This window comes from Lactuca virosa, chromosome 5 (genome assembly GCF_052849685.1).
Source record: "Lactuca virosa cultivar CGN04683 chromosome 5, Lactuca_virosa_CGN04683_v6, whole genome shotgun sequence".
Taxonomy (NCBI): domain Eukaryota; kingdom Viridiplantae; phylum Streptophyta; class Magnoliopsida; order Asterales; family Asteraceae; genus Lactuca; species Lactuca virosa.
In genome coordinates this window covers 361,552,387-361,576,001 of record NC_136430.1, presented here as the reverse complement: position 1 = coordinate 361,576,001, position 23,615 = coordinate 361,552,387, and the positions used below count along the sequence as shown (strand labels likewise).

At 40.9% G+C, this 23,615-nt stretch overlaps 2 protein-coding genes across 5 annotated transcripts; both read right to left on the bottom strand.

Moving 5' to 3' along the window:
* Window positions 1-16,409: 16,409 nt before the first annotated feature.
* Window positions 16,410-18,394, bottom strand: LOC145116775 (uncharacterized). 4 transcript variants are annotated; one of them, XR_013712298.1, is made up of 6 exons: window positions 18,039-18,389; window positions 17,669-17,758; window positions 17,204-17,588; window positions 17,041-17,125; window positions 16,792-16,842; window positions 16,410-16,659 (listed from the first exon to the last, which is right to left on the bottom strand). XR_013712298.1 is itself a non-coding variant. In XM_079053097.1 (6 exons), exons 4-6 carry the CDS (start codon window positions 17,117-17,119, stop codon window positions 16,472-16,474), a joined length of 315 nt encoding a protein of 104 aa, XP_078909223.1. In that variant the 5' UTR covers window positions 17,120-17,125; window positions 17,204-17,588; window positions 17,669-17,758; window positions 18,039-18,394; the 3' UTR covers window positions 16,410-16,471. The 4 variants fall into 4 exon arrangements, 1 of the variants encoding a protein (XP_078909223.1); XR_013712296.1 differs by having other exon boundaries at window positions 16,792-16,934; window positions 18,039-18,388; XM_079053097.1 differs by lacking the exon at window positions 16,792-16,842 and adding an exon at window positions 16,887-16,934 and having other exon boundaries at window positions 18,039-18,394.
* Window positions 18,395-20,310: 1,916 nt separating this feature from the next.
* On the bottom strand, window positions 20,311-20,754 carry LOC145113529 (uncharacterized). The gene has a single exon (XM_079049601.1). The coding sequence runs from the start codon at window positions 20,752-20,754 to the stop codon at window positions 20,311-20,313; it is 444 nt and encodes a 147-aa protein (XP_078905727.1).
* Between the last annotated feature and the right edge of the window lie 2,861 nt (window positions 20,755-23,615).

Here is a 23,615-nt window from a genome sequence, read left to right as displayed (position 1 = left end):
AGCTGATGGCAGGGAAGTGTGAGAACCTAGGAAGAGCCTAGGAAAGGGTGACCCTAGTCAGATGAGTACGCTGACAGAGTAGAGCAATTCGTAGAGGAGCGAACACGCGTGACGGGATTGGTGATCGAGAAGGTTGAGCAGCTCCTTAGGAACTCGGGGATGGTCCGTGTAAAAAGTATGGGTAGATGTGGCAGGTAGTATGGGCCCATACTACTGAAAGCAGAGGACCCATACTCGATACAGGGAACATTCTGGAGGATCTAAGTAGCAGATCGAGAGGTGATTTCATGGTTCGAGTACCATGATTTGTAGCAGATTGAGAGGTGATTTCATGGTTCGAGTACCATGATTTGTAGTAGATCGAGAGGTGATTTCATGGTTCGAGTACCATGATTTGTAGCAGATCGAGAGGTGATTTTATGGTTCGAGTACCATGATTTGTAGCAGATCGAGAGGTGATTTCATGGTTCGAGTATCATGATTTGTAGCGGATCGAGAGGTGATTTCATGATTCGAGTACCATGATTTGTAGCGGATCGAGAGGTGATTTCATGGTTCGAGTATCATGATTTGTAGCGGATCGAGAGGTGATTTCATGGTTCGAGTACCATGATTTGTAGCGGATCGAGAGGTGATTTCATGGTTCGAGTACCATGATTTGCAGCAGATCAAGAGGTGATGTCATGGTTCGAGTATCATGATTCGTAGCGGATTTAGAAGGGAGAACATGGTTCGAGTACCATGATTCGTAATGGATTGAGAAGAGATAATGTGGTTCGGGTACCATGATTCATAGCAATTCAAGAGGTGGCCACATGGTTCGAGTACCCTGACTCGTGGCGGTTAGTGCTTCTGGTTTACCGGTTATTCTATGGTGATTGTCTATACTGAGATCAGATGTGAAAGAGTATGGGGCCAGAGGGCCATGATGAACGAGTTTTAGTGGAGCATCCCTTGAAAGGGGAATCGAGTTAGCTCTGAGGGATTTTTGGTGAGATGCCAGTTGGAGTCGCAAGACTCAGGGATAAGTAGGGATGGTACGTTATTGGAGAATACGGTCTGGGCTGAGCGACCGGACGATAGTGGAGATGTCATTTTCTGTGACCTGAGTGCTGTTATTTCTGTTCCAGTGGGAAACAGGAGAGATATTGAGATTTTTGGTTTCCGAGGTTGGGGGTGATCCCTGTGGGGTAGTTTTAGTTACGATCTTTCATCGGAGTATCTGGGCAGTAAATCTGCCGCGAGGTAAGGATATAGCATGAGCAGGTTGTCAGTGGGGACTGAGATGGTCAAGGACCAGGATACACCCTATTTGAGCACAGTAGGGCATGTGTTAGCTGCAGCAACGGACAGTCAAGAGGAGTATATCGGAGTGGTGGCTCTTATTGTCTATGCTGGGTATCGAGTGTGGAAATGAGGTCTCTGCTCTTATGATAATTCACGTGATGGGACGTCAGTTGAGGAGTCGAGGACGAGGATCATGTTAGTTCATTATTTTCAGACTGAGGGTCAGTATTACTACTGGACAGTTGAGATGTCCGGTAGTGGGATGGTACGAGATTCTGAATGACTAGAGGTAGTCATGATGAGAAGTTTCTGAGGATTTCATCTGAGATTCGGGGTAGTTGGAGTTGTTCGATCTCCATCGGGGAGATCATCGAGCATTGTGTATCACCTTCCAAGGGTAGGTGCGATGTTACTGGTAAAAACAGTATGTGGGATAGATTGTTGGTGAACCAATTGGTGATGGTTCGAACCCTGAGTGGGGGAGAACCGGGTACCTTTGAGGAGATTAGAGGTTGTTCAAGAGTGGTTGGAGAACTGGATATAGAGACCCGCGGTGCGGATTCCTGAGACCAGGGTTATTGGTGGTCAAGTCGAAGTGCAGAGCGAGATAGTGCATGTGGTATGTGTCACACCCCAAAACCGAGAACGGCGGAATACGTTCTGGGGTGGAAGACGTCATGTCAAGTATCACAACATATGCAGTATAGTAATCAAAGTACAACAACCATTGCATTAATAGTAATAATTTTACATAGGTTACATTTCATAGCAACATCATTAAAAGTAAATACAGAGAATAACATAGATGCAGCTTGGTACTAGGCTGACTTCGCAAAAGTTCCCGGGATGTACCTGTCTATCGATGACCTGAGAATACAAGTTATTTTGAAAGCGAGTATCAGCATATTTAAATGTTGGTGAATTCATAAGTATTTAATGACATTAGTATAAATACACATTTTTATTCAAAATAACCTCATGAAAGATGGTGGATTAGAATCTACAGAGTATTAGAATTCTTCCCAGAAAATCCGATATTTTCTAAATAAAAGCAGTCTTCTACCAAGACCCATTTGTTTTATGTTTAAGAAGTAATTTCCCCAAAGGTACTATCATTACTAAAACATAGTTTTTTTTACCTTAAAGGAGTTGTGAAAAAGCCTTAAGTAAAAATAATAAGGGAAATCATATTTTCCTCAGCAGAGACACTGCTGGCTAAAAGTGAAAAAAACCTAGACTCCAGGCGGGACGCCTCGCAAAGTTTAAAGGTAAATAAATCATAGAATTCAGGAGATACGCCTTGCAAAGTCTAAAAATAAGTAAAACATAGACTCCAGGAGAGTATCAAATGGGTAATACGCCTGGCTCAGTCTAAAACAAGGAGATACAGACTCCAGACAGTATCGAATGAACGATACAGCTAGCAAAGTCTAAAACAAGGAAACACAGACTCCAGACAGTATCAAATGAACGATACAGCTAGAAAAGTCTAAAACAAGGAAACACAGACTCCAGACAGTATCAAATGAACGATACAGCCAGCAAAGTCTAAAACAAGGAAACACAGACTCCAGACAGTATCAAATGAACGATACAGCTAGCAAAGTCTAAAACAACCTTTTACCCTAATTGGGTTGGTTTAAAGGTTTAAAAATATGGGCCTAGTGTATAACTAGGAAGGTATATATATAATGATAAGTTTATATATATATAAACCATAATGATACTTATTACCTTAAAGCCATGAATTATAAGGTAAGTGTAAAGATACTCGTAACGATACTGATTGACAATCAAATACTTGACGACTTGCAATCGTCCGAATGAATGTGACATTTGTCACCCCTTGGCTTGGTCGGCCGGGACTGTAGCTAGCAGTCAGGATGTGAGAGTGTCTGTCGCGTATAGATCTATACACACAATGCCCGCTCTCCATCCTGGAGACTCTGGTTACCAACTCGACGTACGGTGGAATCCGCGTCATGAGGATGTATCTCGCGTTATGAATTCTATTCAAAGTAATATAGTAATAGTATAGACTCGCGAATGAACTGACTCCTGAGTAATTCTTTGTACTAGAGAGAGAGAGAGAGAGTAAAATAGAATCCCCTAACTATTCCTATAATAGTTACTAATGTTTCAGGTATATGAACAATGAATGGAAGGATGCCTTTTCTACCCAAAGGAAAATGAACTGGCTGATGGAAACCTTTATGACTATAGATGTACACATGATATATAATTAATAGTTAAACGACCTTCGGACGGATAACCGATACCCCAGAACCACATCCAAACAAGGAAAAGGAGGTAGGGTGAGCTAGCCTTCCTAAGTCTTTTAAACATTACTTATATAACTATACATACACAGGCATGCATTTTATATTATAAAAGCATAGAAGAAACTTTGGTAAAACCTTTGGAAAACTTTACAAATAAGAATTTATGACTTGATGTCAGTTTATAAACAAGCTTTGGAAAACCTTTGGAAAACCTTTGATAATCTAAAATAGAAATTCATACTTTAAAACAAGATTTGATAACAAGATTTGAAAACCTTTCGCTGAGTAAAGCGGTTTAACATGTAAAAATCCATTTGCTATACAGTTATTAATCACATGCGATTGATATAATAACTCTATAGTTCAACTTGTATTTCCCCCCCCCCCCCCCATAAAAGCATTTAAAATCATTTAAAAGGTTAATTCAGGGGTATGAACTCACCTGACGTGGGTGATTCGGGTGAACGGACGATATAGGATGCTATGTGTCAGTTGAGGATTTGAACACACACTCGGATCCTATTTAACAAGTAGTGATAAATTTAAGTATCAAATTAGTCATTTAATAACTAATTAAGCAAGTAAGGATGTCCTAACACATGAAAACACTTTGCTACAAGTGTTAGGAGTACCAAGGGTTGCATATGAAGAGTGTATGGACTCACATTGGAGTTTACTCTTCAATTGATGGCCCTTAGGGGTGTTTACGGTTCTGGGACCATAACCCCCATGAGTTTATGGCTGTAAACTCATGGTAGTGGTGTCATGGGATGTTTAAAGGTCTTATCTCACTCATAGAATTATGCTAGAGTCGAATCAAGGGCTAAGGAAGTGATTGGGGCTCAAAATGGACATAATAGGGAGTTTACGGTCCTTGGACCACCCCCTTGGGTGTTTACGGTCGTAAACACATGGGTTTACGGCCGTAAACCCATGTTTGTCCATTTCTTTTGTGTTTTGGGTGGTTCTAACTCATGCATGCAAGTTTCTAGACACTTAAACAAGCATAGGAAGGTGTTAAGGGCATTTAAACACCTTGAAAAGGTGTTTACGGTTTTGGGAGGTGTTCTAAAACCGTAAACTCATGTTTCTTGATGATCTTCAAGGCTTTAACATGTATACTAAGCAAACAACTAGCTAGGAGAAGTATACTTACATATAGGAAGCTTGAATGGGTGTTTGGAGCCCAAGAACACTAGTGTGTGTTCTTGGTGTTCTTGGTGTTCTTGATGAACACTTGAAGATCTAAGCAAAAGTCGAAATCCATGGATGAAGTGGTGTAAAAACACTAGATTAAGTGTTATATAAACAAATCTAGGCAAGAAACACTTACGTTTTGGCGGATTTGACGAAAAAGAAATATGATACTTTGAGAGGATTTCTTGAGTGTTCTTGAGGTGGAAGTTGGAAAAAAATGAGAGAAAATGACTAAGTGTCATATTTATACTCTCGGGGGTTTGCGGTTGTAAACTCCGAGTTTACTCCCGTAATTTCCAAATTTTGGAGTTTTGCGTCTTACGTTAAACACGGCAACTCTAAATTTATACTTCCTTATTTTTGGTTCGCTTGACGAATATTATTTAAAATATTCCAACGGGATTAAATCCGGCCAAAAATGTTTTAAAATAAATTTGGCAAATTTTTGTATTTCTTAATTGCGGAGTTTATACGAATAAAAATTTTGGGTTGTCACATCATCCCCCCGTTAGAGGGAATTTCGTTCCGAAATTAGGATTTAGACAAAGAGGTAGGCATGAACAATCGAGTAAAGAGATGAGGGTACTTCCTATTCGGTTGGTCCTCGTGCTCCCAAGTGAACTCCGGTCTTCACTTGGTGTTCCAGCGAACCTTCACTAGTGGGACGCGGATCCGTTTCGTTCGCTTGATCTCTCGGTTCGTGATTTCCTACAGGTTCTTCTACGAAGTTAGGGTTCCCAATGATTTTCTATCACGACGAGTGGGATTATACAAGTCGCGTCGGACAAGCACCTTGTCCATGCTGGAGACGTGAATAGACTACGGTGGAATTTATGGAATTCCAGAAGTAGTCGAGGTCTGACGAGGGTTGGACCAATTCTTATAAGGAATCTCGGATGGTCCTAAGCTCTCGGAAGGATAGAGCTTTTTCAGTACTTTAGAACACAAGGTACTTCTATTGGTGAGATCATCACTGGCGTGATCGCCATTTCGAAGGTCCAAAAGTTCTCTCTTACTGTCGTGTGATTCCCGGGTTGGTTCTTAGAAGGCTCAGGTTGTTTTCGGATTCGTATTCCCTACTAGTTGGCTTTCGGAGGTTTTCTGGATCATCGGATGTATTGGCTACACACTGGCATCTATTGGTTACGGGACATCTATCTCGATCTAGTGCGAAAATGGACCTGCACTTCTGACTCTCGAGGTGTTTCTATCGGAAACTCTCAAGTTCAGTGAGATAGGGCTTTACCAGACGATGTTTAGAAATTTTTAAATTTTCATCATCATTTAACAGATGCTTTCACAGTATGATTCCTAGATGGCAGGAATCATGCTCTTACTCGCTTCGTTGTTTTATGGATAGCAGTCTCTGTTCAGGGCTAACTTGGCCCTTAGAGATTTTCTGAAGTGTTGGGCCATTTCAGGAGGTGGTTCTACTATCTCACTAGGGATAGTATTCTTTGGAGCACCGAGTAGCCCAACGAATCTCTAAGATATGCCCTATTTTCTAAGGTGTCGGCTCCTTTCAGTTTGTGGGAAACGCATGTTCTTGTATAACCCATCGACTAACACCTAGACTGGTGTTGAGTCTAAGATCTCTTCGGGATCTGGGTTATAAGGCTTAACGCAACTCACTTTCGTACTTTATTCAAGTATTCTTGGTTGCGGAGGTTATCCTGTGGTTCTTGGCATCCTAGTATTCACTTCGGAGAATGCAGTCTATCATCTACCGGGCAACGGTGCCTTCTTTTATGCATGAGGAGGTGGTGTATCCTAGGCATTAATCATCTGTAACTGGATGGACGAAGTGCCTGAGTAGTGCGAGTATTCCTTGCAACTACTCTTCCGGTGTTTCAGAGTTTCCTCGATCTAGATTAAGTCTAGAGAGTATAGGGTTCCGTTGCTCAGGGTTTCTAATTTCTTCATCCACTCTTCTCAGAGTTTAAGCTGTCACAGCTTCTAGGTTTCCGGGATCTCTTGTTGAGATGCTTAATTCGTGGGATTAAGCGTGAATGGATGGTCGTAGTCAATGTTTTGACTCTTACGACTCAAGTTACCTTTCCTAACCGAGGGTGCTAGCTACTATTTTGGCTTAACCGGGATGACAACAACTTTCGGATTTGTGATCCTATTAGTAGCTCAACCCACAGTGGTTCTCTTGACTCCAACTCCTTTCCTATGGGATAGGATGAAGAGTTTTACTACAGGTTCGTGGTAGAGCTCATAATCGTCTTAATCACTACTACTTGGTGTATGCCAGTCGTATATAATTGAGATCGACGGGATGTTCAGTTGTGTGGCCCCACCCCAAACCCACAACCCAACGAGGAACAGGGAGTAGGGAGGAAGCACACATCTTAAGTCTTATTGATCTGAATTACATACCACTCTAATGCATATACTCAGTAGCAGTATGTTAATCCCATGAGTTCTTTCTCTTGATTCACGAACCTGGTTGTGAGGTGCTAAGGGTCTTTTCGGGGGATCCACTGAGTAGGTTTCGGGTGGTTGGTGTCTTCTGGGATACCTGCAGTGTCTTTCGCTTCGGGTTCTATCTGCCTAAGGAAGGGTTGGTTAACAGCGCGTGGTACCTCCTCCTGGGACTTCGGAAGGTTTGGATAAGAGAGACGACTGGCGGATCGCATTAGGTTTTATGATTAGGTTCGGAAGAACCTTTATTCGACGAATTGGCTATGGTGAAAGTTCTCTTTACACAGCACTAGGAATTTTCACATGGTCGTACTAAGTCGAACCATGATTGACGGAAATGTCGAATTTAACAAACATCGACATGATGTGAATGAGAATCGATGGGACCATGTGCTGTACTGGGCACACAAGTTCTTAGCGTCTTGGGTTTCGTCCATGGTATCACTGTCGCGGATACTTAGACCGATAGAATCGACGCGGAACTCTAGGGGTCCTGATGTTTCGGAATAATGTACTTTTCATGAATGTATTTCTCACGAGGCCTCTCTATAATCGCTTAGTATACACTAGTCATGTATAATTAAGGTGTAAAGGACTGTTGACTGAGCGACTCCGCCCTAAATCCACAACCAAACGAGGAACAGGAAATAAGGCAGTATCACTCACTCGAGGTCTATCAATCTTAATTATACATGGCCTTAACGTATATATCGAGCCATTATAGCTTTTACCTGATGGATTTTTAAATTTTATAACAGTGCTACGACTTTCGCCTTAACGAGAGAGTAATTACAATTAGAATTAATCATTTAATGTATTTGGTTAACTACTCGGGATTGAGAGAGAAACGTACCAAAATTCTACCGGGTTCTTTGATGCTTCTCTCTAGGCACTAGGGTTAGACTCCTCCTGTGCCCTTGTTGTTTCTTTCAGTTGGGCAGTCCCTCTTGAAGTGCCCAATTTCACCACAGAGATGGCACACTGGACTGGTCGCCACATTGGTGGTTGATGTAATGAACTCAACCGGGGTTCTACAGACGCGAGCGGTATGCCCCTTCATGTTGCACCTAACACAAAAGAGTTCTCTGCAGATACCATGATGATGGTAGCTACACTTGCTGCAACGGGGGAGGTTTCCTAGGTATGGTCTTCTTGGAGTCGGGACGGAAGGGTTGACAGGGGTATTGACTACCTCAGCTTGTTGCCCTTAGGAAGGTCCTTGAGCCGAGGTACTTCCCTCCTTGTTCTTGAACTTTCTCTTCAGTGGATTTGGTTGAGGTTCTTGGGTGGCTGGGTACACGGGTGTTGGTTGCTGTTGTCCATTGCTAGGATTGGGAATCCCGATAGGGCTCCTGCTAACATTGGCGTTGTTAGCATTCAGGTGAGCCATGACAGCTGCTACGGCTGCTGAGACTGCAGCTTGAAACGTAGCTTCATCGAATAGGAGAGTCGGTTTCCTGCCAGCGGGTTGGTTACGTTTCTTCGGAGGCATGGTTTTTCCTACACGAAAAGGAATACAAGCTGATGAGAGACGAGGGTTAACCCTGAACGTATCTCGCTTTACTATGATAGGTATAAATTTTTCCCGCGCCTCGAGTTATGGTTATCTGAGTGTCGACCTACATCCCTATGATGCAGTCCGGGTAACAAGGTAGGAGTAAGTGTATCGGAAAGCCATAAGGTGGGAGTCGTTCCTACTAAGTTATCTTTATACTGGAGAGATTTACTCTCCGATTTGGAAAGATTTGAGGGAAGTTCAGAATGTAGATTACAGAAGAAAAGGCTCATGAAGACTTATGGCTAAACACTCTAAATCGAGGTTCTGAGATCCGATCTATTCGTATTAATTGCGACGGGAAAGACGATTTACCTAACACATAGTGTGAGTAGTTTAATCACTAACTCACTAAATTGTATTATTTTAGGGGTTTATTAGCGTGACGATGACAAGGAAAAGACACTTCTCGGGCTCCATGTACTGGCTCCCTCTGTCTACCTCTTATCCTTGACTGGGAATCGGCGTTGGTTTTCTTCGGGTGTTTTTCCTAGGGTTCTATTCTCTTGCAGACTTATTGAATCTCTGCTCCGTCTTACTTCCGATTCTGACTCTGAGTGTCATCACCTCAGGATGGATGACTGGGGTCTCGAAAGTTCAAGCGAATTTCCCACCGATGTCCCTAAAAGGTATAGGCACTTGAGAGGATTTCTTGAGAGGATTTCTTGAGTGTTCTTGAGGTGGAAGTTCAGGCGAATTTCCCACTTACGTTTTGGCGGATTTGACGAAAAAGAAATATGATACTTGAGAGGATTTCTTGAGTATTCTTGAGGTGGAAGTTGGAAAAAAATGAGAGAAAATGACTAAGTGTCATATTTATACTCTCGGGGGTTTGCGGTTGTAAACTCCGATTTTACTCCCGTAATTTCCAAATTTTGGAGTTTTGCGTCTTACGTTAAACACGGCAACTCTAAATTTATACTTCCTTATTTTTGGTTCGCTTGACGAATATTATTTAAAATATTCCAACGGGATTAAATCCGGCCAAAAATGTTTTGAAATAAATTTGGCAAATTTTTGGATTTCTTAATTGCAGAGTTTATACGAATAAAAATTTCGGGTTGTCACAGTATGTGTTAAGGAAAGGATGAGTGTCTCCACGGCAGGTAGCTGTCGATCGAAGACCGTGTGTGGCATGAAGATTAGTGGTGAATCCTGAAGGAACACATTGTTGTATCTGTGTATGATGCGGTAAGTAGGAGATTAGTGGTTGAGACAGGACATCATGAGGTTCCGTGATGATGTACCGAGGTATCCGAGTATGATGTTCTAAATTTCAGACTATTTTGAGACTTGAGTTATGGGATGACGAGTGGGGTATCAGATGTCTACGGTTCCAGTGGGAGCCCTTTCAGCTAATTGACATCAAACAGGATTATTCGAGAATGTGGATTGCAGCAGGGAAAAGTGTTTTGTTATGGCAGATGTCGTCAGAAATAGCAATGCATAATTTGGGTAAGTATGTACACCTATGGTTGGTCCGCAAGGCATGAGTTAATGATCGCAGTGTGGCGTCGACCTGAGGATGAGATTGTGAAGTGATAAGAGCAAGGGCGGTGATGCTACAGGGAGCCGTAGTACTCACTATTCAGTGAGAGGTTGTGGTGATGCTACGGGGAGCCGTAGTACTCATTATTCAGTGAGAGGTTGTGGTGATGCTACGGGGAGCCATAGTACTCACTATTCAGTGAGAGGTTGTGGTGATGCTACGGGGAGCCGTAGTACTCACTATTCAGTGATAGGTTGTGGTGATGCTACGGGGAGCCGTAGTACTCACTATTCAGTGAGAGGTTGTGGTGATGCTGCGGGGAGCCGTAGTACTCACTATTCAGTGAGAGGTTGTTGTGATACTGCGGGGAGCCGTAGTACCCACTAGTCAGCAAGAGAATGTTGCGACGAAGTACTCTCTGATCAGAGCGTGAGACAGAGGAGTTTTGGGCTTGGGTAGCCCTAATATTTGAGTTTTGTGGGAGCCTGGTGGTCGAATCAGGGGTGAGACTGGGATCTCCATAATTGTCGGGAGTTGTTATACTCTGAATTGAGTAATGGTTGTCGCAACCAAAGGGAAGTGGATAAGTGAAGAACGCATGAGTTGCGGGTCATGAGTCATGAGTTGAGTGGTTCGTTGGGACGAGTGGTTCCAATTCTGTGCCGGATCAGACTCTCGAGTTGAGTTCGATTCTAGTGGTGTATCGAGTAGACAGAATGAGATTCCAGATTCAGAGATGCATTTCATTTGGAAGGGGGTATTGTTCCATATGGTGTCTTGGACCGGAGTTCAATTCGTTGGTATGAGAAAACCGCGAAACGCATGGAACTAATGAGTAGTGGACGACAGAGATCCAGAGTGAGTCGAATTCCGTATTCGCTTGAGGTACAGCGAACTCTGTGACTGGTGTGTGTCACACTGGGCCGAGATAGTTGTTGTGGAAAGGAAGTAGACGAGACGTTTTGGGACATGCAATAGGTAACCTTTAGAGGTTCAGCTGCTGGGTCGGGTGAGGACCCGGTGCTCAGTTTTGAGAAGGGAGCTGAGGTTTATGTTTGTTAGATGTCGGAGGACGCTTCAGAACAAGCATGATCATTATCTGTGTTTGAGGTCAGGGTGTTGAGGATTCGTTGTTCAGATGGGTTTGATTGCAGTACAGTGGATGAGTCCCTGGTGTGATGTGATCCTTCCATTCCTTGTTATATGATATGGGTTGTTTATCATGTCTGGGACGAGTGATCGGTAGCCAGTTTTGGGCATGGACTTGTTTTTATCGGTCCCCACCAGAGAATCAGAGGTGCAGTGAGCTATCGGGGTTTATTATTCGAGGAGCAAATAACGAGGTGACACCTGAAGAGAGCGGTTTGGCTATGTATCGAGATACTAGAGTTTCCAGACTCTTGAGAGTCAGGAGGGGTAGCGTAGTGGCAGTGAGTCTGTCCTTTTCCAGGGAGGAGTTCCTGTTGGATTCAGGTGCCCAGAGAGAAAGATAGTTGTGTGGTATGAGATCCTTTCGATGGTGCTGTTCGATTATTGGATTAGATCTATATGTTGTTGAGAAGCGATTTCGAGGGCGAAATCTAATTCAAGTGGGGGAGAATTGTAACATCCGGATTTTCAGGGACATTATTGTGTATGTTAATCTTGAGATTTAAGGAGGGACTCGACGAGTTGAGGGACCAACTCGCCGAGTCGAGTCGAGATTGCCGCGTGGATTTAATGAATGGACTCGACGAGTCAGAGGAGGGACTCTCTGAGTAGGTGCTGGGCAGAGAAACCCTAATTTCCCGGGTTTGGGACCTATTTAAAGGCATTTATATCCTCATTTGCGGCTACCTTCCCCTGAGAGAAAACCCTATTTGCTATTGGAGCTAGAGAGTGAGAGAGAAGCTCATATTGTGGTTATTGGTGCATTTCTATGAAGAAGGATGAAGAGCTTCATGATGGGGAACAAAGGAAGGCAGTGGATCTGTGGTATTGAGTGTTTCAGCTGCTAAGAGAAGGTACAAAGTCCTCATCTTGTTCATTCCTTGTACTAGATCTCAATTTGGGAGTTTTAGGGCTTTGCTTCCATCCTTTTGAATCTATGAGTCGAATGAGACCTGGTTGTGGTTGGAAACCTCAGATCTGGACCTCTTAAGGTCCTTAGAGTCTAGATGTCTCAGCTTTAGTGGTCCAAATGAGGGTTGATGAGCAAAAACCTTCATGAAGAGCATGTATTAGCGTTTTGAAGCAATAGCATCATGTATGAACGTAAAGATTGAAGCTTTACGTAATTATTGAGCCTTGGGATGATAGATCTATAGTTTAGAGTGATAGATCTGGTTGAAATCGTCTGAATGAGAAATCAGATCAAAGGGACTCACCGAGTCCATGACCCGACTCGACGAGTCGGCGAGGGTTTGTCCCGATGGATTGATTGTGCGATAACTCGACGAGTTGGGGGTCAACTCGACGAGTTGAGTTGGACTTTTGAGACTTCTGAGGATACGAGGGGACTCGACGAGTCACAGGAGTGCACTCGACGAGTCGGGTCAACTTGGACTGTTGACTCGAGTTTGACTTTTGTTGACCTTGGGGTTTTGGTCAACATATGTGATAGAGACCTTGGAGGGATAAAATGGTCTTTTACCCACTTTAATGAGTTAGAAAGAGAAAGAATCGCCTTCGATTATCTGAGTCGTGAGAAGAATATTAATAAGAGATATTCATCCTTTGTGTTAGGGGGAGGCTAGTTCGAGATCTGAGCGCGAGGTTATTTGCTTACCTGCTAGCCGAGGTGAGTCTTCTCACTATACATTACCTAGAGTGGTAACTATGTGCAGACCGGAGGGTCTTATGTGTTAATTCGCACAAACTGCAGGGACTTGAAATCCGCAAAGTAACACCGGCTTCAGTCTCCAACGAGCTAGCGCGATCAAGACCAAACTCCCCCTCGAAGTAACACCGGTCTTCAAATCCGCAAATGAATATCCGACAAACCCGCTTCAAATACCCATCATTCTCCCCTTTTTATAATAAAAAAATGATTATAAAACCCATTAAGGGTGAGAAGCGCCCGAGAAATGAACTTCACAATACTCCCCCTTGATGTGTACCAAAAATGAATCACCAAAAATCTTGCACGGAAAACAATCACGAAAAAGCCTAAAAAAATTTCCAATTTGTGAATTTTTTTGACTTTTTGGGTGAAAGTTGCAAGATTTTCCAAAATTCGGGTAAAAACTGTTACTTTCTGAATTCTGCAGGGACCTGTTGCTCCAAAAACAACCAAATATGCGAAATTCTCCCCCATTTGCGAAACTGGGTAGAAAATGTTAATTCGCACAAACTGCAGGGACTTGAAATGTACATTCTTCAAATTCTCATAAAATCAGCCCATTTTCGAATTTGGGTACGGTCAGCCAAATTTTCGAAACTTCAGGTACTAATTTCGAAACTTCTGTACACTTCTTCAAACTTTCGAAAGTTTAGTCCTTATTTCTTCGAAAGTGGGTGCAAACTATCAATCTTTCGAAAGTTCAAGTACAATTTTTGAAATTTCTGCCTTATTTCTTCCAATATGTCGAAAATTACCCCAAATTTCAAAGGTGGGTAAAAGCTGTCAAGCTTTTGAAACTTTAAGGTCCAATTTCGAAAGTTTTGTGTTTCTTCCTTCCCAAATCGTGAACCAGATTTTCGAAAGTTGTTAACCCAAAATCTTCGACATGGACTGGCAAGCCTTCGCTTTTTAACACCAATGACTCCTTTGCAACGACGTCAAAATCTTTGACTATCAAAAGATAACTCAAACTTTCGAAATATCAATACATGAACCCTTCTCACTTTAACATGCTACCATCGACTTTTGTTGTTAGTGATCAAACCAAAACATCAACTTCCCAACATCGTCCAAAAACAAACTTTCGTTACTCAACAATCAGGGCTGGTCCAGACGGTGGGCAACCCGGGCGGCCGCCCAGGGCCCACGTCTCCAGGGGGCCCAAAATTTATGGGCTATGTAGTGCATACATAAAAAAAATTATTACCTAAATGATTTTTAGGGCTTAAAGTTGGTTCAAACTCAAACTAGCTCAAAAGATAAACAATTTGGTTTGCTTGGTATTGCTAATTGAACGCATTTATAGTGAAGATAAATGATATTTTTTTAACCTTTAATATATTTGAGTTTAAAGGTTTTTTTTTTTTTCGACAGGGACGTTTGGACTAGGGGTGTTCAAAACCGGATATCCGAAAATTCGGATATCCGAATTTCGGATAGTTGATGATTGTATCCGAATCCGTATCCGAATTTTCGGATATCCGAATTTTCGGATACGGATTCGGATACCAAACTGGATATCCGAAAATCATGTATTTCATTATTAAATATTCATAAGTTAAAAAATTTTAACCAATAAAACATAGTTGTAATTTACGTAAACAATATAAAATGATAACAAATTTAACAGAACAACGACAAACAAGTTACATAATATAGATACTAGTTTTTACGTATAAACGATAGATTGGTTGTTTAAACACATATTAAACAAATAAAATAAGATTACAATTCACTTTATTAAATTAATCAATTTGTAAAACTGTTTGTGTACATTGAAATTAAATATACCCTTAAAAATTCACCGCAACAATCTTAAAATGAGTAATAAACATAGGCAAGAACTATGTTAAAAGTAATATTTAGTTAGTGGTTTTGAATTATAAGCCAACCAACCTGGAGTACAACAAACAAATATATAGCGATTGTAAATGTCAATGTTTGCAACATCGATTTAAAAGTTTGGAAAGAATGGTGATGAAAGGGTTGAAAATGATGGGGTAAAATAAGTCCAGTAACAATGTCAACGTTTCTTATTTCTTATTTTAAAATATTACAAATAAAGAAAAATTATTTTTTTTCGGATATATCGGATATCAGAAATATCCGAAAGTTTATATAATCAATATCCGTATCCGAATCCGAAAAATCGGATATCCGAATTTCGGATATCCGAAAATCCGGATATCCGAAATTTCGGATAATTTCGGATCGGATTTTCGGAATCAACATCAATTCGTTCCAAAATCAATTCTTCGTTTTTCAGTCGATAATCATCAACATCTATTCCAATTGACTTTCACAGTGACTCGATATCGACTCCAAACGCTTCAATTCGTTAACAATCAATCCATTTGCATCGACCTTTCTCAGTTCGTCCCTAATCAATCGACATCAAAATAACGAACAATTCAATCACTGTACGTTTTCAACCATTCCATCTTTAACCCAAGCATCGATATCAAAATCTAACTCAAGACTTCGCTTTTCATTCACCCCAAACTCATCAACCATTGACCATCGGAATCAAAACAAATTCACTTATCAATCGATTGTCGATCCTTCGTCTTTCATTCACCAATAATTTTCGATCACAAACCAGTGAACCTTGATTTCTACTGTTCGTCAATCGACTCCAAAATTCCACAGTGAATGATGTCTGACCTCCAAATCGTCAACAGTCAATCCATCTGTTCTTCCCCAAACCATCGACTGTGAACCAATGAACTACCTTCGCTCTTATCAAACTCAAATACCACCAATCAAAGCGTATCTTCTCATTTCAAAATCAAAATCAATTAACCCTTCAAAATCGATCCTTCCTGTAGATTCGAAATCAATAGAACACAGTTTGACTTCAAAAAGTCAACTCAAATCAATTTCCTCAATCCGTTTCCAAACCATCGATTCCAAATATACAATTGACATACAAACTGACTTCTTAATTCCAAATCAAACCAGTCGACTTCAAGACATTCGACTCCAATGTTACATCCATTCCAAGTCAACTTTAACTATTCCTTTGTCGATTCAAGCTTCATGAACCATCATCGATTCCATACCTACTTGGCATGAAATCTCAAATTAAGAATATCAATCGAAACTGATTTTGAATACAATGTTCGACTCCAATCAAGCAATAGAAATCCAGTTTCAATTTCGATTTTAAGAGATGAAAATTAAACATCGATGATTTTGAAGGAGAATGTACAATAGTTCTGAGACTTCGAACACTTGATAAAGGAATAGATTTATGAATAGTATTCGAACTAGGGAAGAATCCCGCCCTGCGGGTGTTGGAGTTGCGGGGGTTGGAGGGTATTTCATAGTCATTTATTTAAAAACAGGAAATAGCAACAAACTTTACAATGCTTTACTTTTCTTACCAAAGTTAGGACAACTTAATAAACATTTTACACAACATATCCTACTCCATTTCTTCCTGTTACAACATTATACTTCACAATATCATCCAAATAATGTTTTAATAAGAAATTGTAAATGAACGAAAATTGAACTATGTTTGCTAAGGTTCTTGTGTCAAAAGCATACTGAGATGCTGATACTCTTGTTCCAACTCCACTTCCATTCAACTCATTCCCTTCAAAAAAAAATTCAACAATTTAAAACCATTTTCAATAATAAAATTCATAGTGTGTACTCTAATTGAATTCAAAAAGCCGATTAGGGACTAAATGAGTCAAAAGGTGAAAGTTTGTTGCTGAACTGATACCTTTGTTTCAGATTGGAAGTCATTCCGGGTCTCTTGAATTACTTCTGATCTCTTTGAAAATATGAAAAGTAAATAAATAAATAAATATTAAATACCTTCAGGAACTTCAGTATTAGTTGCAAGGCGTTTCCACTGTATAGACACTGATAATAAAACACAATAACCCAACACACCATAAAAAATATAACAAAAAAACATAAACTAATTTTTTTTTAATATTATGTGAAAATCAGAAAATGATCTACTCACCCCTGTCTAAAACAACACAGTCATTGTAGTAAACATCATAGCGACTCAACCAACCACCGGTTCCATGGCCTCCAAACATGAAAAGCTGGAAAAGATATAATTTTTAAAAAAATAATAATAATAATGTTAATAAAAGTTGAAATTTGAAGAAAAGGAGACTAACATAGTGGCCTCCAGAGGTGACAGTATGACCGCATCGGGTACCTCCTCAGTGGGTTCCAACAAAGAAACGGTTCTATGTTAATGATGTCTTCAGGAGCAGAAGACACAAATCTGATGCCTTAAACAGCAGTCACTGCTTATGCTCTGAAAGTGGCTACATCATTTGTTGCCCAAATGTTTGTTGAAGAAGTGAAGAGCGTTCTTCCACCACCAACGTTTACAGGTCTTTTCATCATACACAGACATAGAGATGTTGGTAGTTTTATCAGTTTCATCATGGAGACAGAGATTTGTGAGGGTTTTAACAGTTTCATCAAGGATATTGCTTCACTCAGCTGGAAATACAAACTTTGTTGTTGAAGATGCTTCCGAGTCCGCTTTCTCCTCTGCACATTTAGATTCGATTCATTAGCATTAGCAACTCCTAATCTTCAGATTGAATCGAATATATGATTTGATTCTTTACCTATATGTTTACAGCTACTTTAGTTTCAATAACTTTAAAGGGCAAATACCCAGGAAGCTTGCTACTCTTCCACAAATTCTGCATCTTCATCTGCAAGATAAACCCTCAAAATTAAGAAAACTGATTTTTTTTTATTTGGGTATTTGGTTTAGTCAGGCATTTAGACAAACAGGTGGTGGGCATGAATAGAAAGACAGATGAAATCCTCGTCATTCGTGTTGGATTGATTCCAAATCACGAAAAGAGGATCGTACATCAGTTTGAAATTGCTATATTTCTCGATGATTAGAAACAAATGAAACAATTTTGGTTACAGACGACCTAATTTCACGATCATTCTGTTCAGACTGTAGTTAGTACTGTAACTTACCTTGGCGAAGTACCGATTAGGATGAGCTTGGAAAAGAGATGAGGACGGCGAATAGAGGCGAGAATACCGATCATAGCGCGATGACGGCGAGAGGGTGTTCGATGGGAACGCTGTGTAGTGGCAAAGGAGATGTAGAACATAAGATCAGAGAGGTGAAGAACGAACTCCCTGGTGGGTGAAGAATCTGAGATGAAAAGCCGGTGGAGAAGAACCCAGATAAGAAGAGGCGGTGGGTTATCTGTTGCCCGTATTTCATTGGAAGAAGTGGGAGGTGGCCACCACGTGTAAAACGACGTTCTAAAACAAAAGCATGTGTAAAGGACATCGGGAAAAAAGTATTAAAGATAACATATTATTTTTTTTTTAAAATCAGGGAACAAATAACTGTTCATCATGTAGTTTAGTATATATATAAATGGGATATAAATTAGTTGATTGGACTCAAAATAATAAGAACAGTATTGGATATTTGGATTCATTATCACAGATTGGGCTTCGAAAATTAACATGAACAGTACTTGAAATTTTATTTAGAACTCAAAAAGTATGAATCAACGATATGGGCTTTAATCAGATTGGGCTTGAACAAATAGTAATCAGATCAAAAAATTTGGGTTTTCAGTGAACAATAATTTTCGTGATTAGGGCTTGATCTATTGAAAATTTATATTGGATCATTAATAAGGTTGAAACGGATTGATCCAATGAGACAAATCGATCAAAAATGAAAAACGTAAAATACGACTCGAAATCATGGATGTTTTGGAATCCATTTGAGAATTTGAGATACCTTTTTGACGAATCGAGTTCCATTTTCAACGAACGAATCAAATTTAGAAGATCTTGGTTCTTTTGTTGGAATGAAAAAATCTCCAATTTGAACATTGTACCACCCACGATGCGTGTTGTACAACTCGTTCTTCGTGTTCTTCATCGATCCAAGAACATTTTCAAAAGAACCACCAACACTTTTGGGTTTTGACTTCAAATTCAATGCAACATTTGGAGATTGTTTCTTTGGAACCCAAATTTGTTTCACGGATTTCGGCTTCACAACATTTGACGATTTTTGAGAATAAATCCACTTGTTCTTCCGTTTAATCTTCTTCTTCTTTTTCTTTCTCATCTTTTTGCATCTTGAAGATTTGATTTCAAGAACACCTTCATTATTTACAACTTCAACTTTGCAAGTTTGAATCAAATCTTTTGGAATTTGATACTTGTGAATTTCTTGGATCACCGGCTTCCGATAAGGAATCATTCCTTCAAACGAATCACAAGAACACACAATATCATCTGTTTGAACTCCAATTGAGCAAAAAACTTTTTCATCTTCATGAGAATCAACTTGAATCTTCTTATCATGAACCTCAAGAACATCAAGAACATCTTCAACAAACTTAAGAGCATGAAGATCACTTGGGTTTTCAACAAGAGAAATGTATCTTTTATTAAACAAATCTCTTTCATCTCCTTCTTTTCGGTTATCACTACGAACTAACATCATTATGGAAAGATCATACAAGCATTCAATCTTCGAAAGTGGTTAAAATACCAATCTTCCATGAACATCCTTCAAACCTCCATAAGAAACCATAGAATCCCATGAAATCAACTCACTTAACAATAACCCATAAAATTGATATTCGTTGACCTTGTATTTCACACCTTCAATGATTACAACCCAAGAATCATACTCCAAACGCACCATGATCACAAAATCTTGAAGATTTCTAGAGAGAGAAAGTGATTTTGAATGGGTTTTCTAGAGAGATAAAGTAAAAATCACATGAATTCTAGTGAAGAAAATCGAATTTTGAATAGAATCAAAGATGAATTCGATTTCTAGAATCCAAAAACTCTCTAAATCACGAAGATCAAAGATCAAAAAATGAATCACCAAATCAAGAATGCCACCATGGATCAATTCTTGATCAAATCAAGAACACCCGCTCTGATACCAATTGTAGTGATGTTGATTATCATGGCATGTGCGGAATTAGAAAAGATCTAGTGAATCATCATGTAAACTCAAGAACACAAGGAGTAAATAAATTTGTGTAAGCTCATATTAGATCTAGAAAGGATATACAAATGGGTTTGTACAAATTTCTCTCTCTAGTCTAACACTCTAAAATGATCATTCTAAATATGAGTGTCACTCACTTCCTATTTATAGGAAAGACAACTCATTTACACATCAATAAGGGTAAGCCACATCCAAGCGTGACTTTGCACCCTAACACATAATGAAAGTCACGATTCCACTCCCTTAGATTGTTTTTAAGAGTTTGAAGTTTTTTCTTAAAACAACCCACTGCTCATCTACATCCTGAATCTGTTGGCTCCAAGTATTTTTAACAATATCTTCAAAACCTTCCAAAGAGAACGAAGAATGGAAAATACGGAAAGGGTAAAGGCCATAATCCACCACATGCTCCAAAAGGAGAATGGGGCGATGATCTGGAATCTTCTTGTCAAGAATAAGCCATGTCAAATGAGGAAAAGCATCCAAAAAAACCCTAGAAACAAGAAACCGTTCTATTTTACTAAGTTTAGATCCTGAAGGATTGGACCAAGTAAACCGAGAACCTCCAAGGGGAACCTCAATAAGATCCGCATCAAGAATAAACTGATTGAAATAATGAGCGGAAGACACACAAAACTGGGAACCAAGTCTCTCCGAAGCATCCCAAACCTCATTAAAATCAGCCATGAGAATAACTTCTGCTTATGTGGCATTAATCAAGAGCAAAATAGTGGACCTAACATGTTTCTTATCATTAATATCTTGAGGAGCATAAACCCTAATAATCAGAACCTCTAGACCCATAGGAACCTACACCGCATCAACCGCAACAAAATAGTCATGAGAAAATGCCCTCTTCTTACAAAAAAAAATGGAAGGATCAAAAATGACTAGAATACCTCCAGAAAGACCGCGAGAATAAGAACATTCAAATTGAAAAGAAGAATTGCCCCAAAAATCTCTAATCGTCGCCATATCCATTGACTCGAACTTTGTTTCTTGAATTCCCAAAAAATTAACCCTATGTTTATTACATAAATTTTTGATCCAAGGCCTTTTATCGCGATTTCCTGCCCCTTGAACATTAATTGAGAGACAATTCATGGGTCCACCTTTTTTTCTCCATTCCAATCTAACATTGCTTGTAGAAGCTTTTCACAACCCACCATCGAACAGCCCAAGAATTTACCCATTTCAATTGTTTTTGAAACTTCATCTGCAGCTAAATTTTCTAAACATACACCATTAGGCATAAAAGCAGAATCAGCGTGTCTAGAATCCAAGAAGGAATGGTGATTAGATTTAGAAAAACATCTTTGGATCCAATAGAGTGGGCTGCAATACAACTCGACGGATGTGCGAGAGACATCGAATCTGAAACAGATTCCATGCCCGACTTTAAGGTATTTTCGCTAAACAGATGGTCAGCCACCTCCTCCTTGGCCCTATTGACAATAGGGGCTGTCATAACAATGCCGACATAAGCCTGCTGCGATACCCCCACCTGTTGTAACAATTGGTAAAAATCGACCAAGAAGTTTCCGGTCAACTACCATGGAAATAATTGTAATAAAAACTATTATACGTTTACCGGTATTCTAAGGAACAACTTAAGTCGTTATTTTAAATATTTGCGATTTAGTCCATTTATGCCTAGGTTTGGACCTAATAATTGATTTCAAGCTTTATGATGTCTTTAACATAAAACAAAATCAAACAAATGGAAAAGATTGTGTTAGAGTCCTTTTTTTTAATTTTGAAATTAAATACAAATTTTAGCCAAATCAATGTTTTTATATTTATTTGTTAATATAATCGCAACTAAAATAATCATCTTATTGCTAACTGATGCGACATCGGCTCCAACCACCTTCGCTGAGGATGTGCTTCTACGCCGGAGACGAATCTGCGAGGTCACAACAGACAAGGCCGTTAGAGCCGCCCCAGAGACTGTGCCCGGAAGCGTGCTCCGACGGTCAAGTTAGATCATTCTGAAGATATGAGATGGCTCTCTTTAGCTAGAGAGAACCATCTTGGTATTGGTGGTGGTGTATGGTGTCTGACGGCGGCGGGTGGCGGCTGAGCCACCCGGCCGAAGTATAGTGTGGCGGCTGAGCCCCGGGGAAGATCCCCCTCCATGGAGGAGATAATATTCATTATATAGGGTACAATTAGGTCAAATGGAATTAGGTCAGGCCTTGGGCCAGCCCAATTCAGGCCCAGCTAGCAAGGAGCTGGGTGAGGCCGCACGGAGGCGCCGGGTGAGGCTGGCGGGCGCGCACCAGGCAAGGCTGGCGGGCGCGCACCAGGAAAGGCTGGCAAGGGAGTGGCTGGCAAGGGAGCGCCAGGCCGGGCCGGCGGGAGAGTCCCCAACAAGGCTGGCAAGGGAGTCCCCAGCAAGGCAGGCATGGGAGAGCCAGGCCAGGGAGCTCCAGGCCGGGCCGGCGAGAGAACTCCAGCAAGGCTAGCAAGGGAGAGTCAGGCAGGGCTGACGGGAGCGCATCAGGCAAGGCTGGCACGCTAGAGCGGTCTAGGCCATGCTAATGGACCATATATCAACAAGTCCCCCCAATTCGATGTTATTGGTACGCGTCCAATGACATTGGACTGGACTTAGTCATATAAACCAGCAAGAGAGTCCCCAACGAGGCTGACAAGGGGGCGCCAGGCGAGGCTGGCGCGCCAGAGTTGTCTAGGCCATGCTAATGGATCATATATCAACAAGTCCCCCAGTCTGATGTTATTGGTACGCTGCCAATGAGATTGGACTGTACTTAGTCATATAAACCATGTGTCATCAAGTCCCCCTAGTCCGATCAGATCGGACTAGACAGAGCACCAATATGTCAAAGATTGAAAAGAAACGACCGAACCTTTCCAACGAGAATCGTGGCGATGCACAATGAGTCGGGCATGGGTTGGCTGAATGACCTTTCCTTGTTAGGAGTAAAATCCGGTCGATATGATGCAACGTAGATATTGTTGCAATCATGTAGAGCGAGGATGCTGATAATGCTATGCGGAGCGGGGCTGCTATGTGACAATAATGTCGATAGGGCGTCGGGCCAAGGTAGCTGAGAAGCGTAAGCTTGCCCTTCAGTCCCTAAGATTGTTATCCGATGCAACCATTGTTGTAGTTACGCACAAACAGAATGTCACCGATAACCATCTAACTAGATTCCCCCCAGTCTAATGTGGGTAGCATTGGTAGCCGGATCAGAATATGATGAATGACGCAAGGTTGCTGTATCAATACACGACGAAGTTGTTGGCATAATAAAAGGTAGCAAAACCCTTGTCCGATATGGATGTTGTCAAACTGATGACCTGTAAGGTTGTTGAATGTGATATATGTGGCAGAGATTCCGAGAGCTGGGTGATTGGGTTGCTAGCGGGGATCACGCGGTGAGACAATTGCCGAGAGCCAGGCAGCAGAGATGCTGATGGATACGTGGTGAGGCAACAGGTAGGGGTTGCGCAGCCAGACCATTTCCGAGAGCTAGGAAACAGAGATGCTGAAAGGTAGTAGGTAGCAGGGCCGCTGTCGG

Excerpts from the sequence above, each read along its gene's own strand:
- LOC145116775 (XM_079053097.1), bottom strand. The coding sequence starts at position 17,119 with ATGTTTGGAGGCCATGGAACCGGTGGTTGGTTGAGTCGCTATGATGTT. Across the intron at positions 16,935-17,040 it reads CTGTGTTGTTTTAGACAGGG|TGTCTATACAGTGGAAACGC; the intron begins GTGAGTAGATCA and ends TTTTATTATCAG. Across the intron at positions 16,660-16,886 it reads TAATACTGAAGTTCCTGAAG|GGAATGAGTTGAATGGAAGT; the intron begins GTATTTAATATT and ends TTTTTTTTGAAG.
- LOC145113529 (XM_079049601.1), bottom strand. The coding sequence starts at position 20,754 with ATGGCTGATTTTAATGAGGTTTGGGATGCTTCGGAGAGACTTGGTTCC.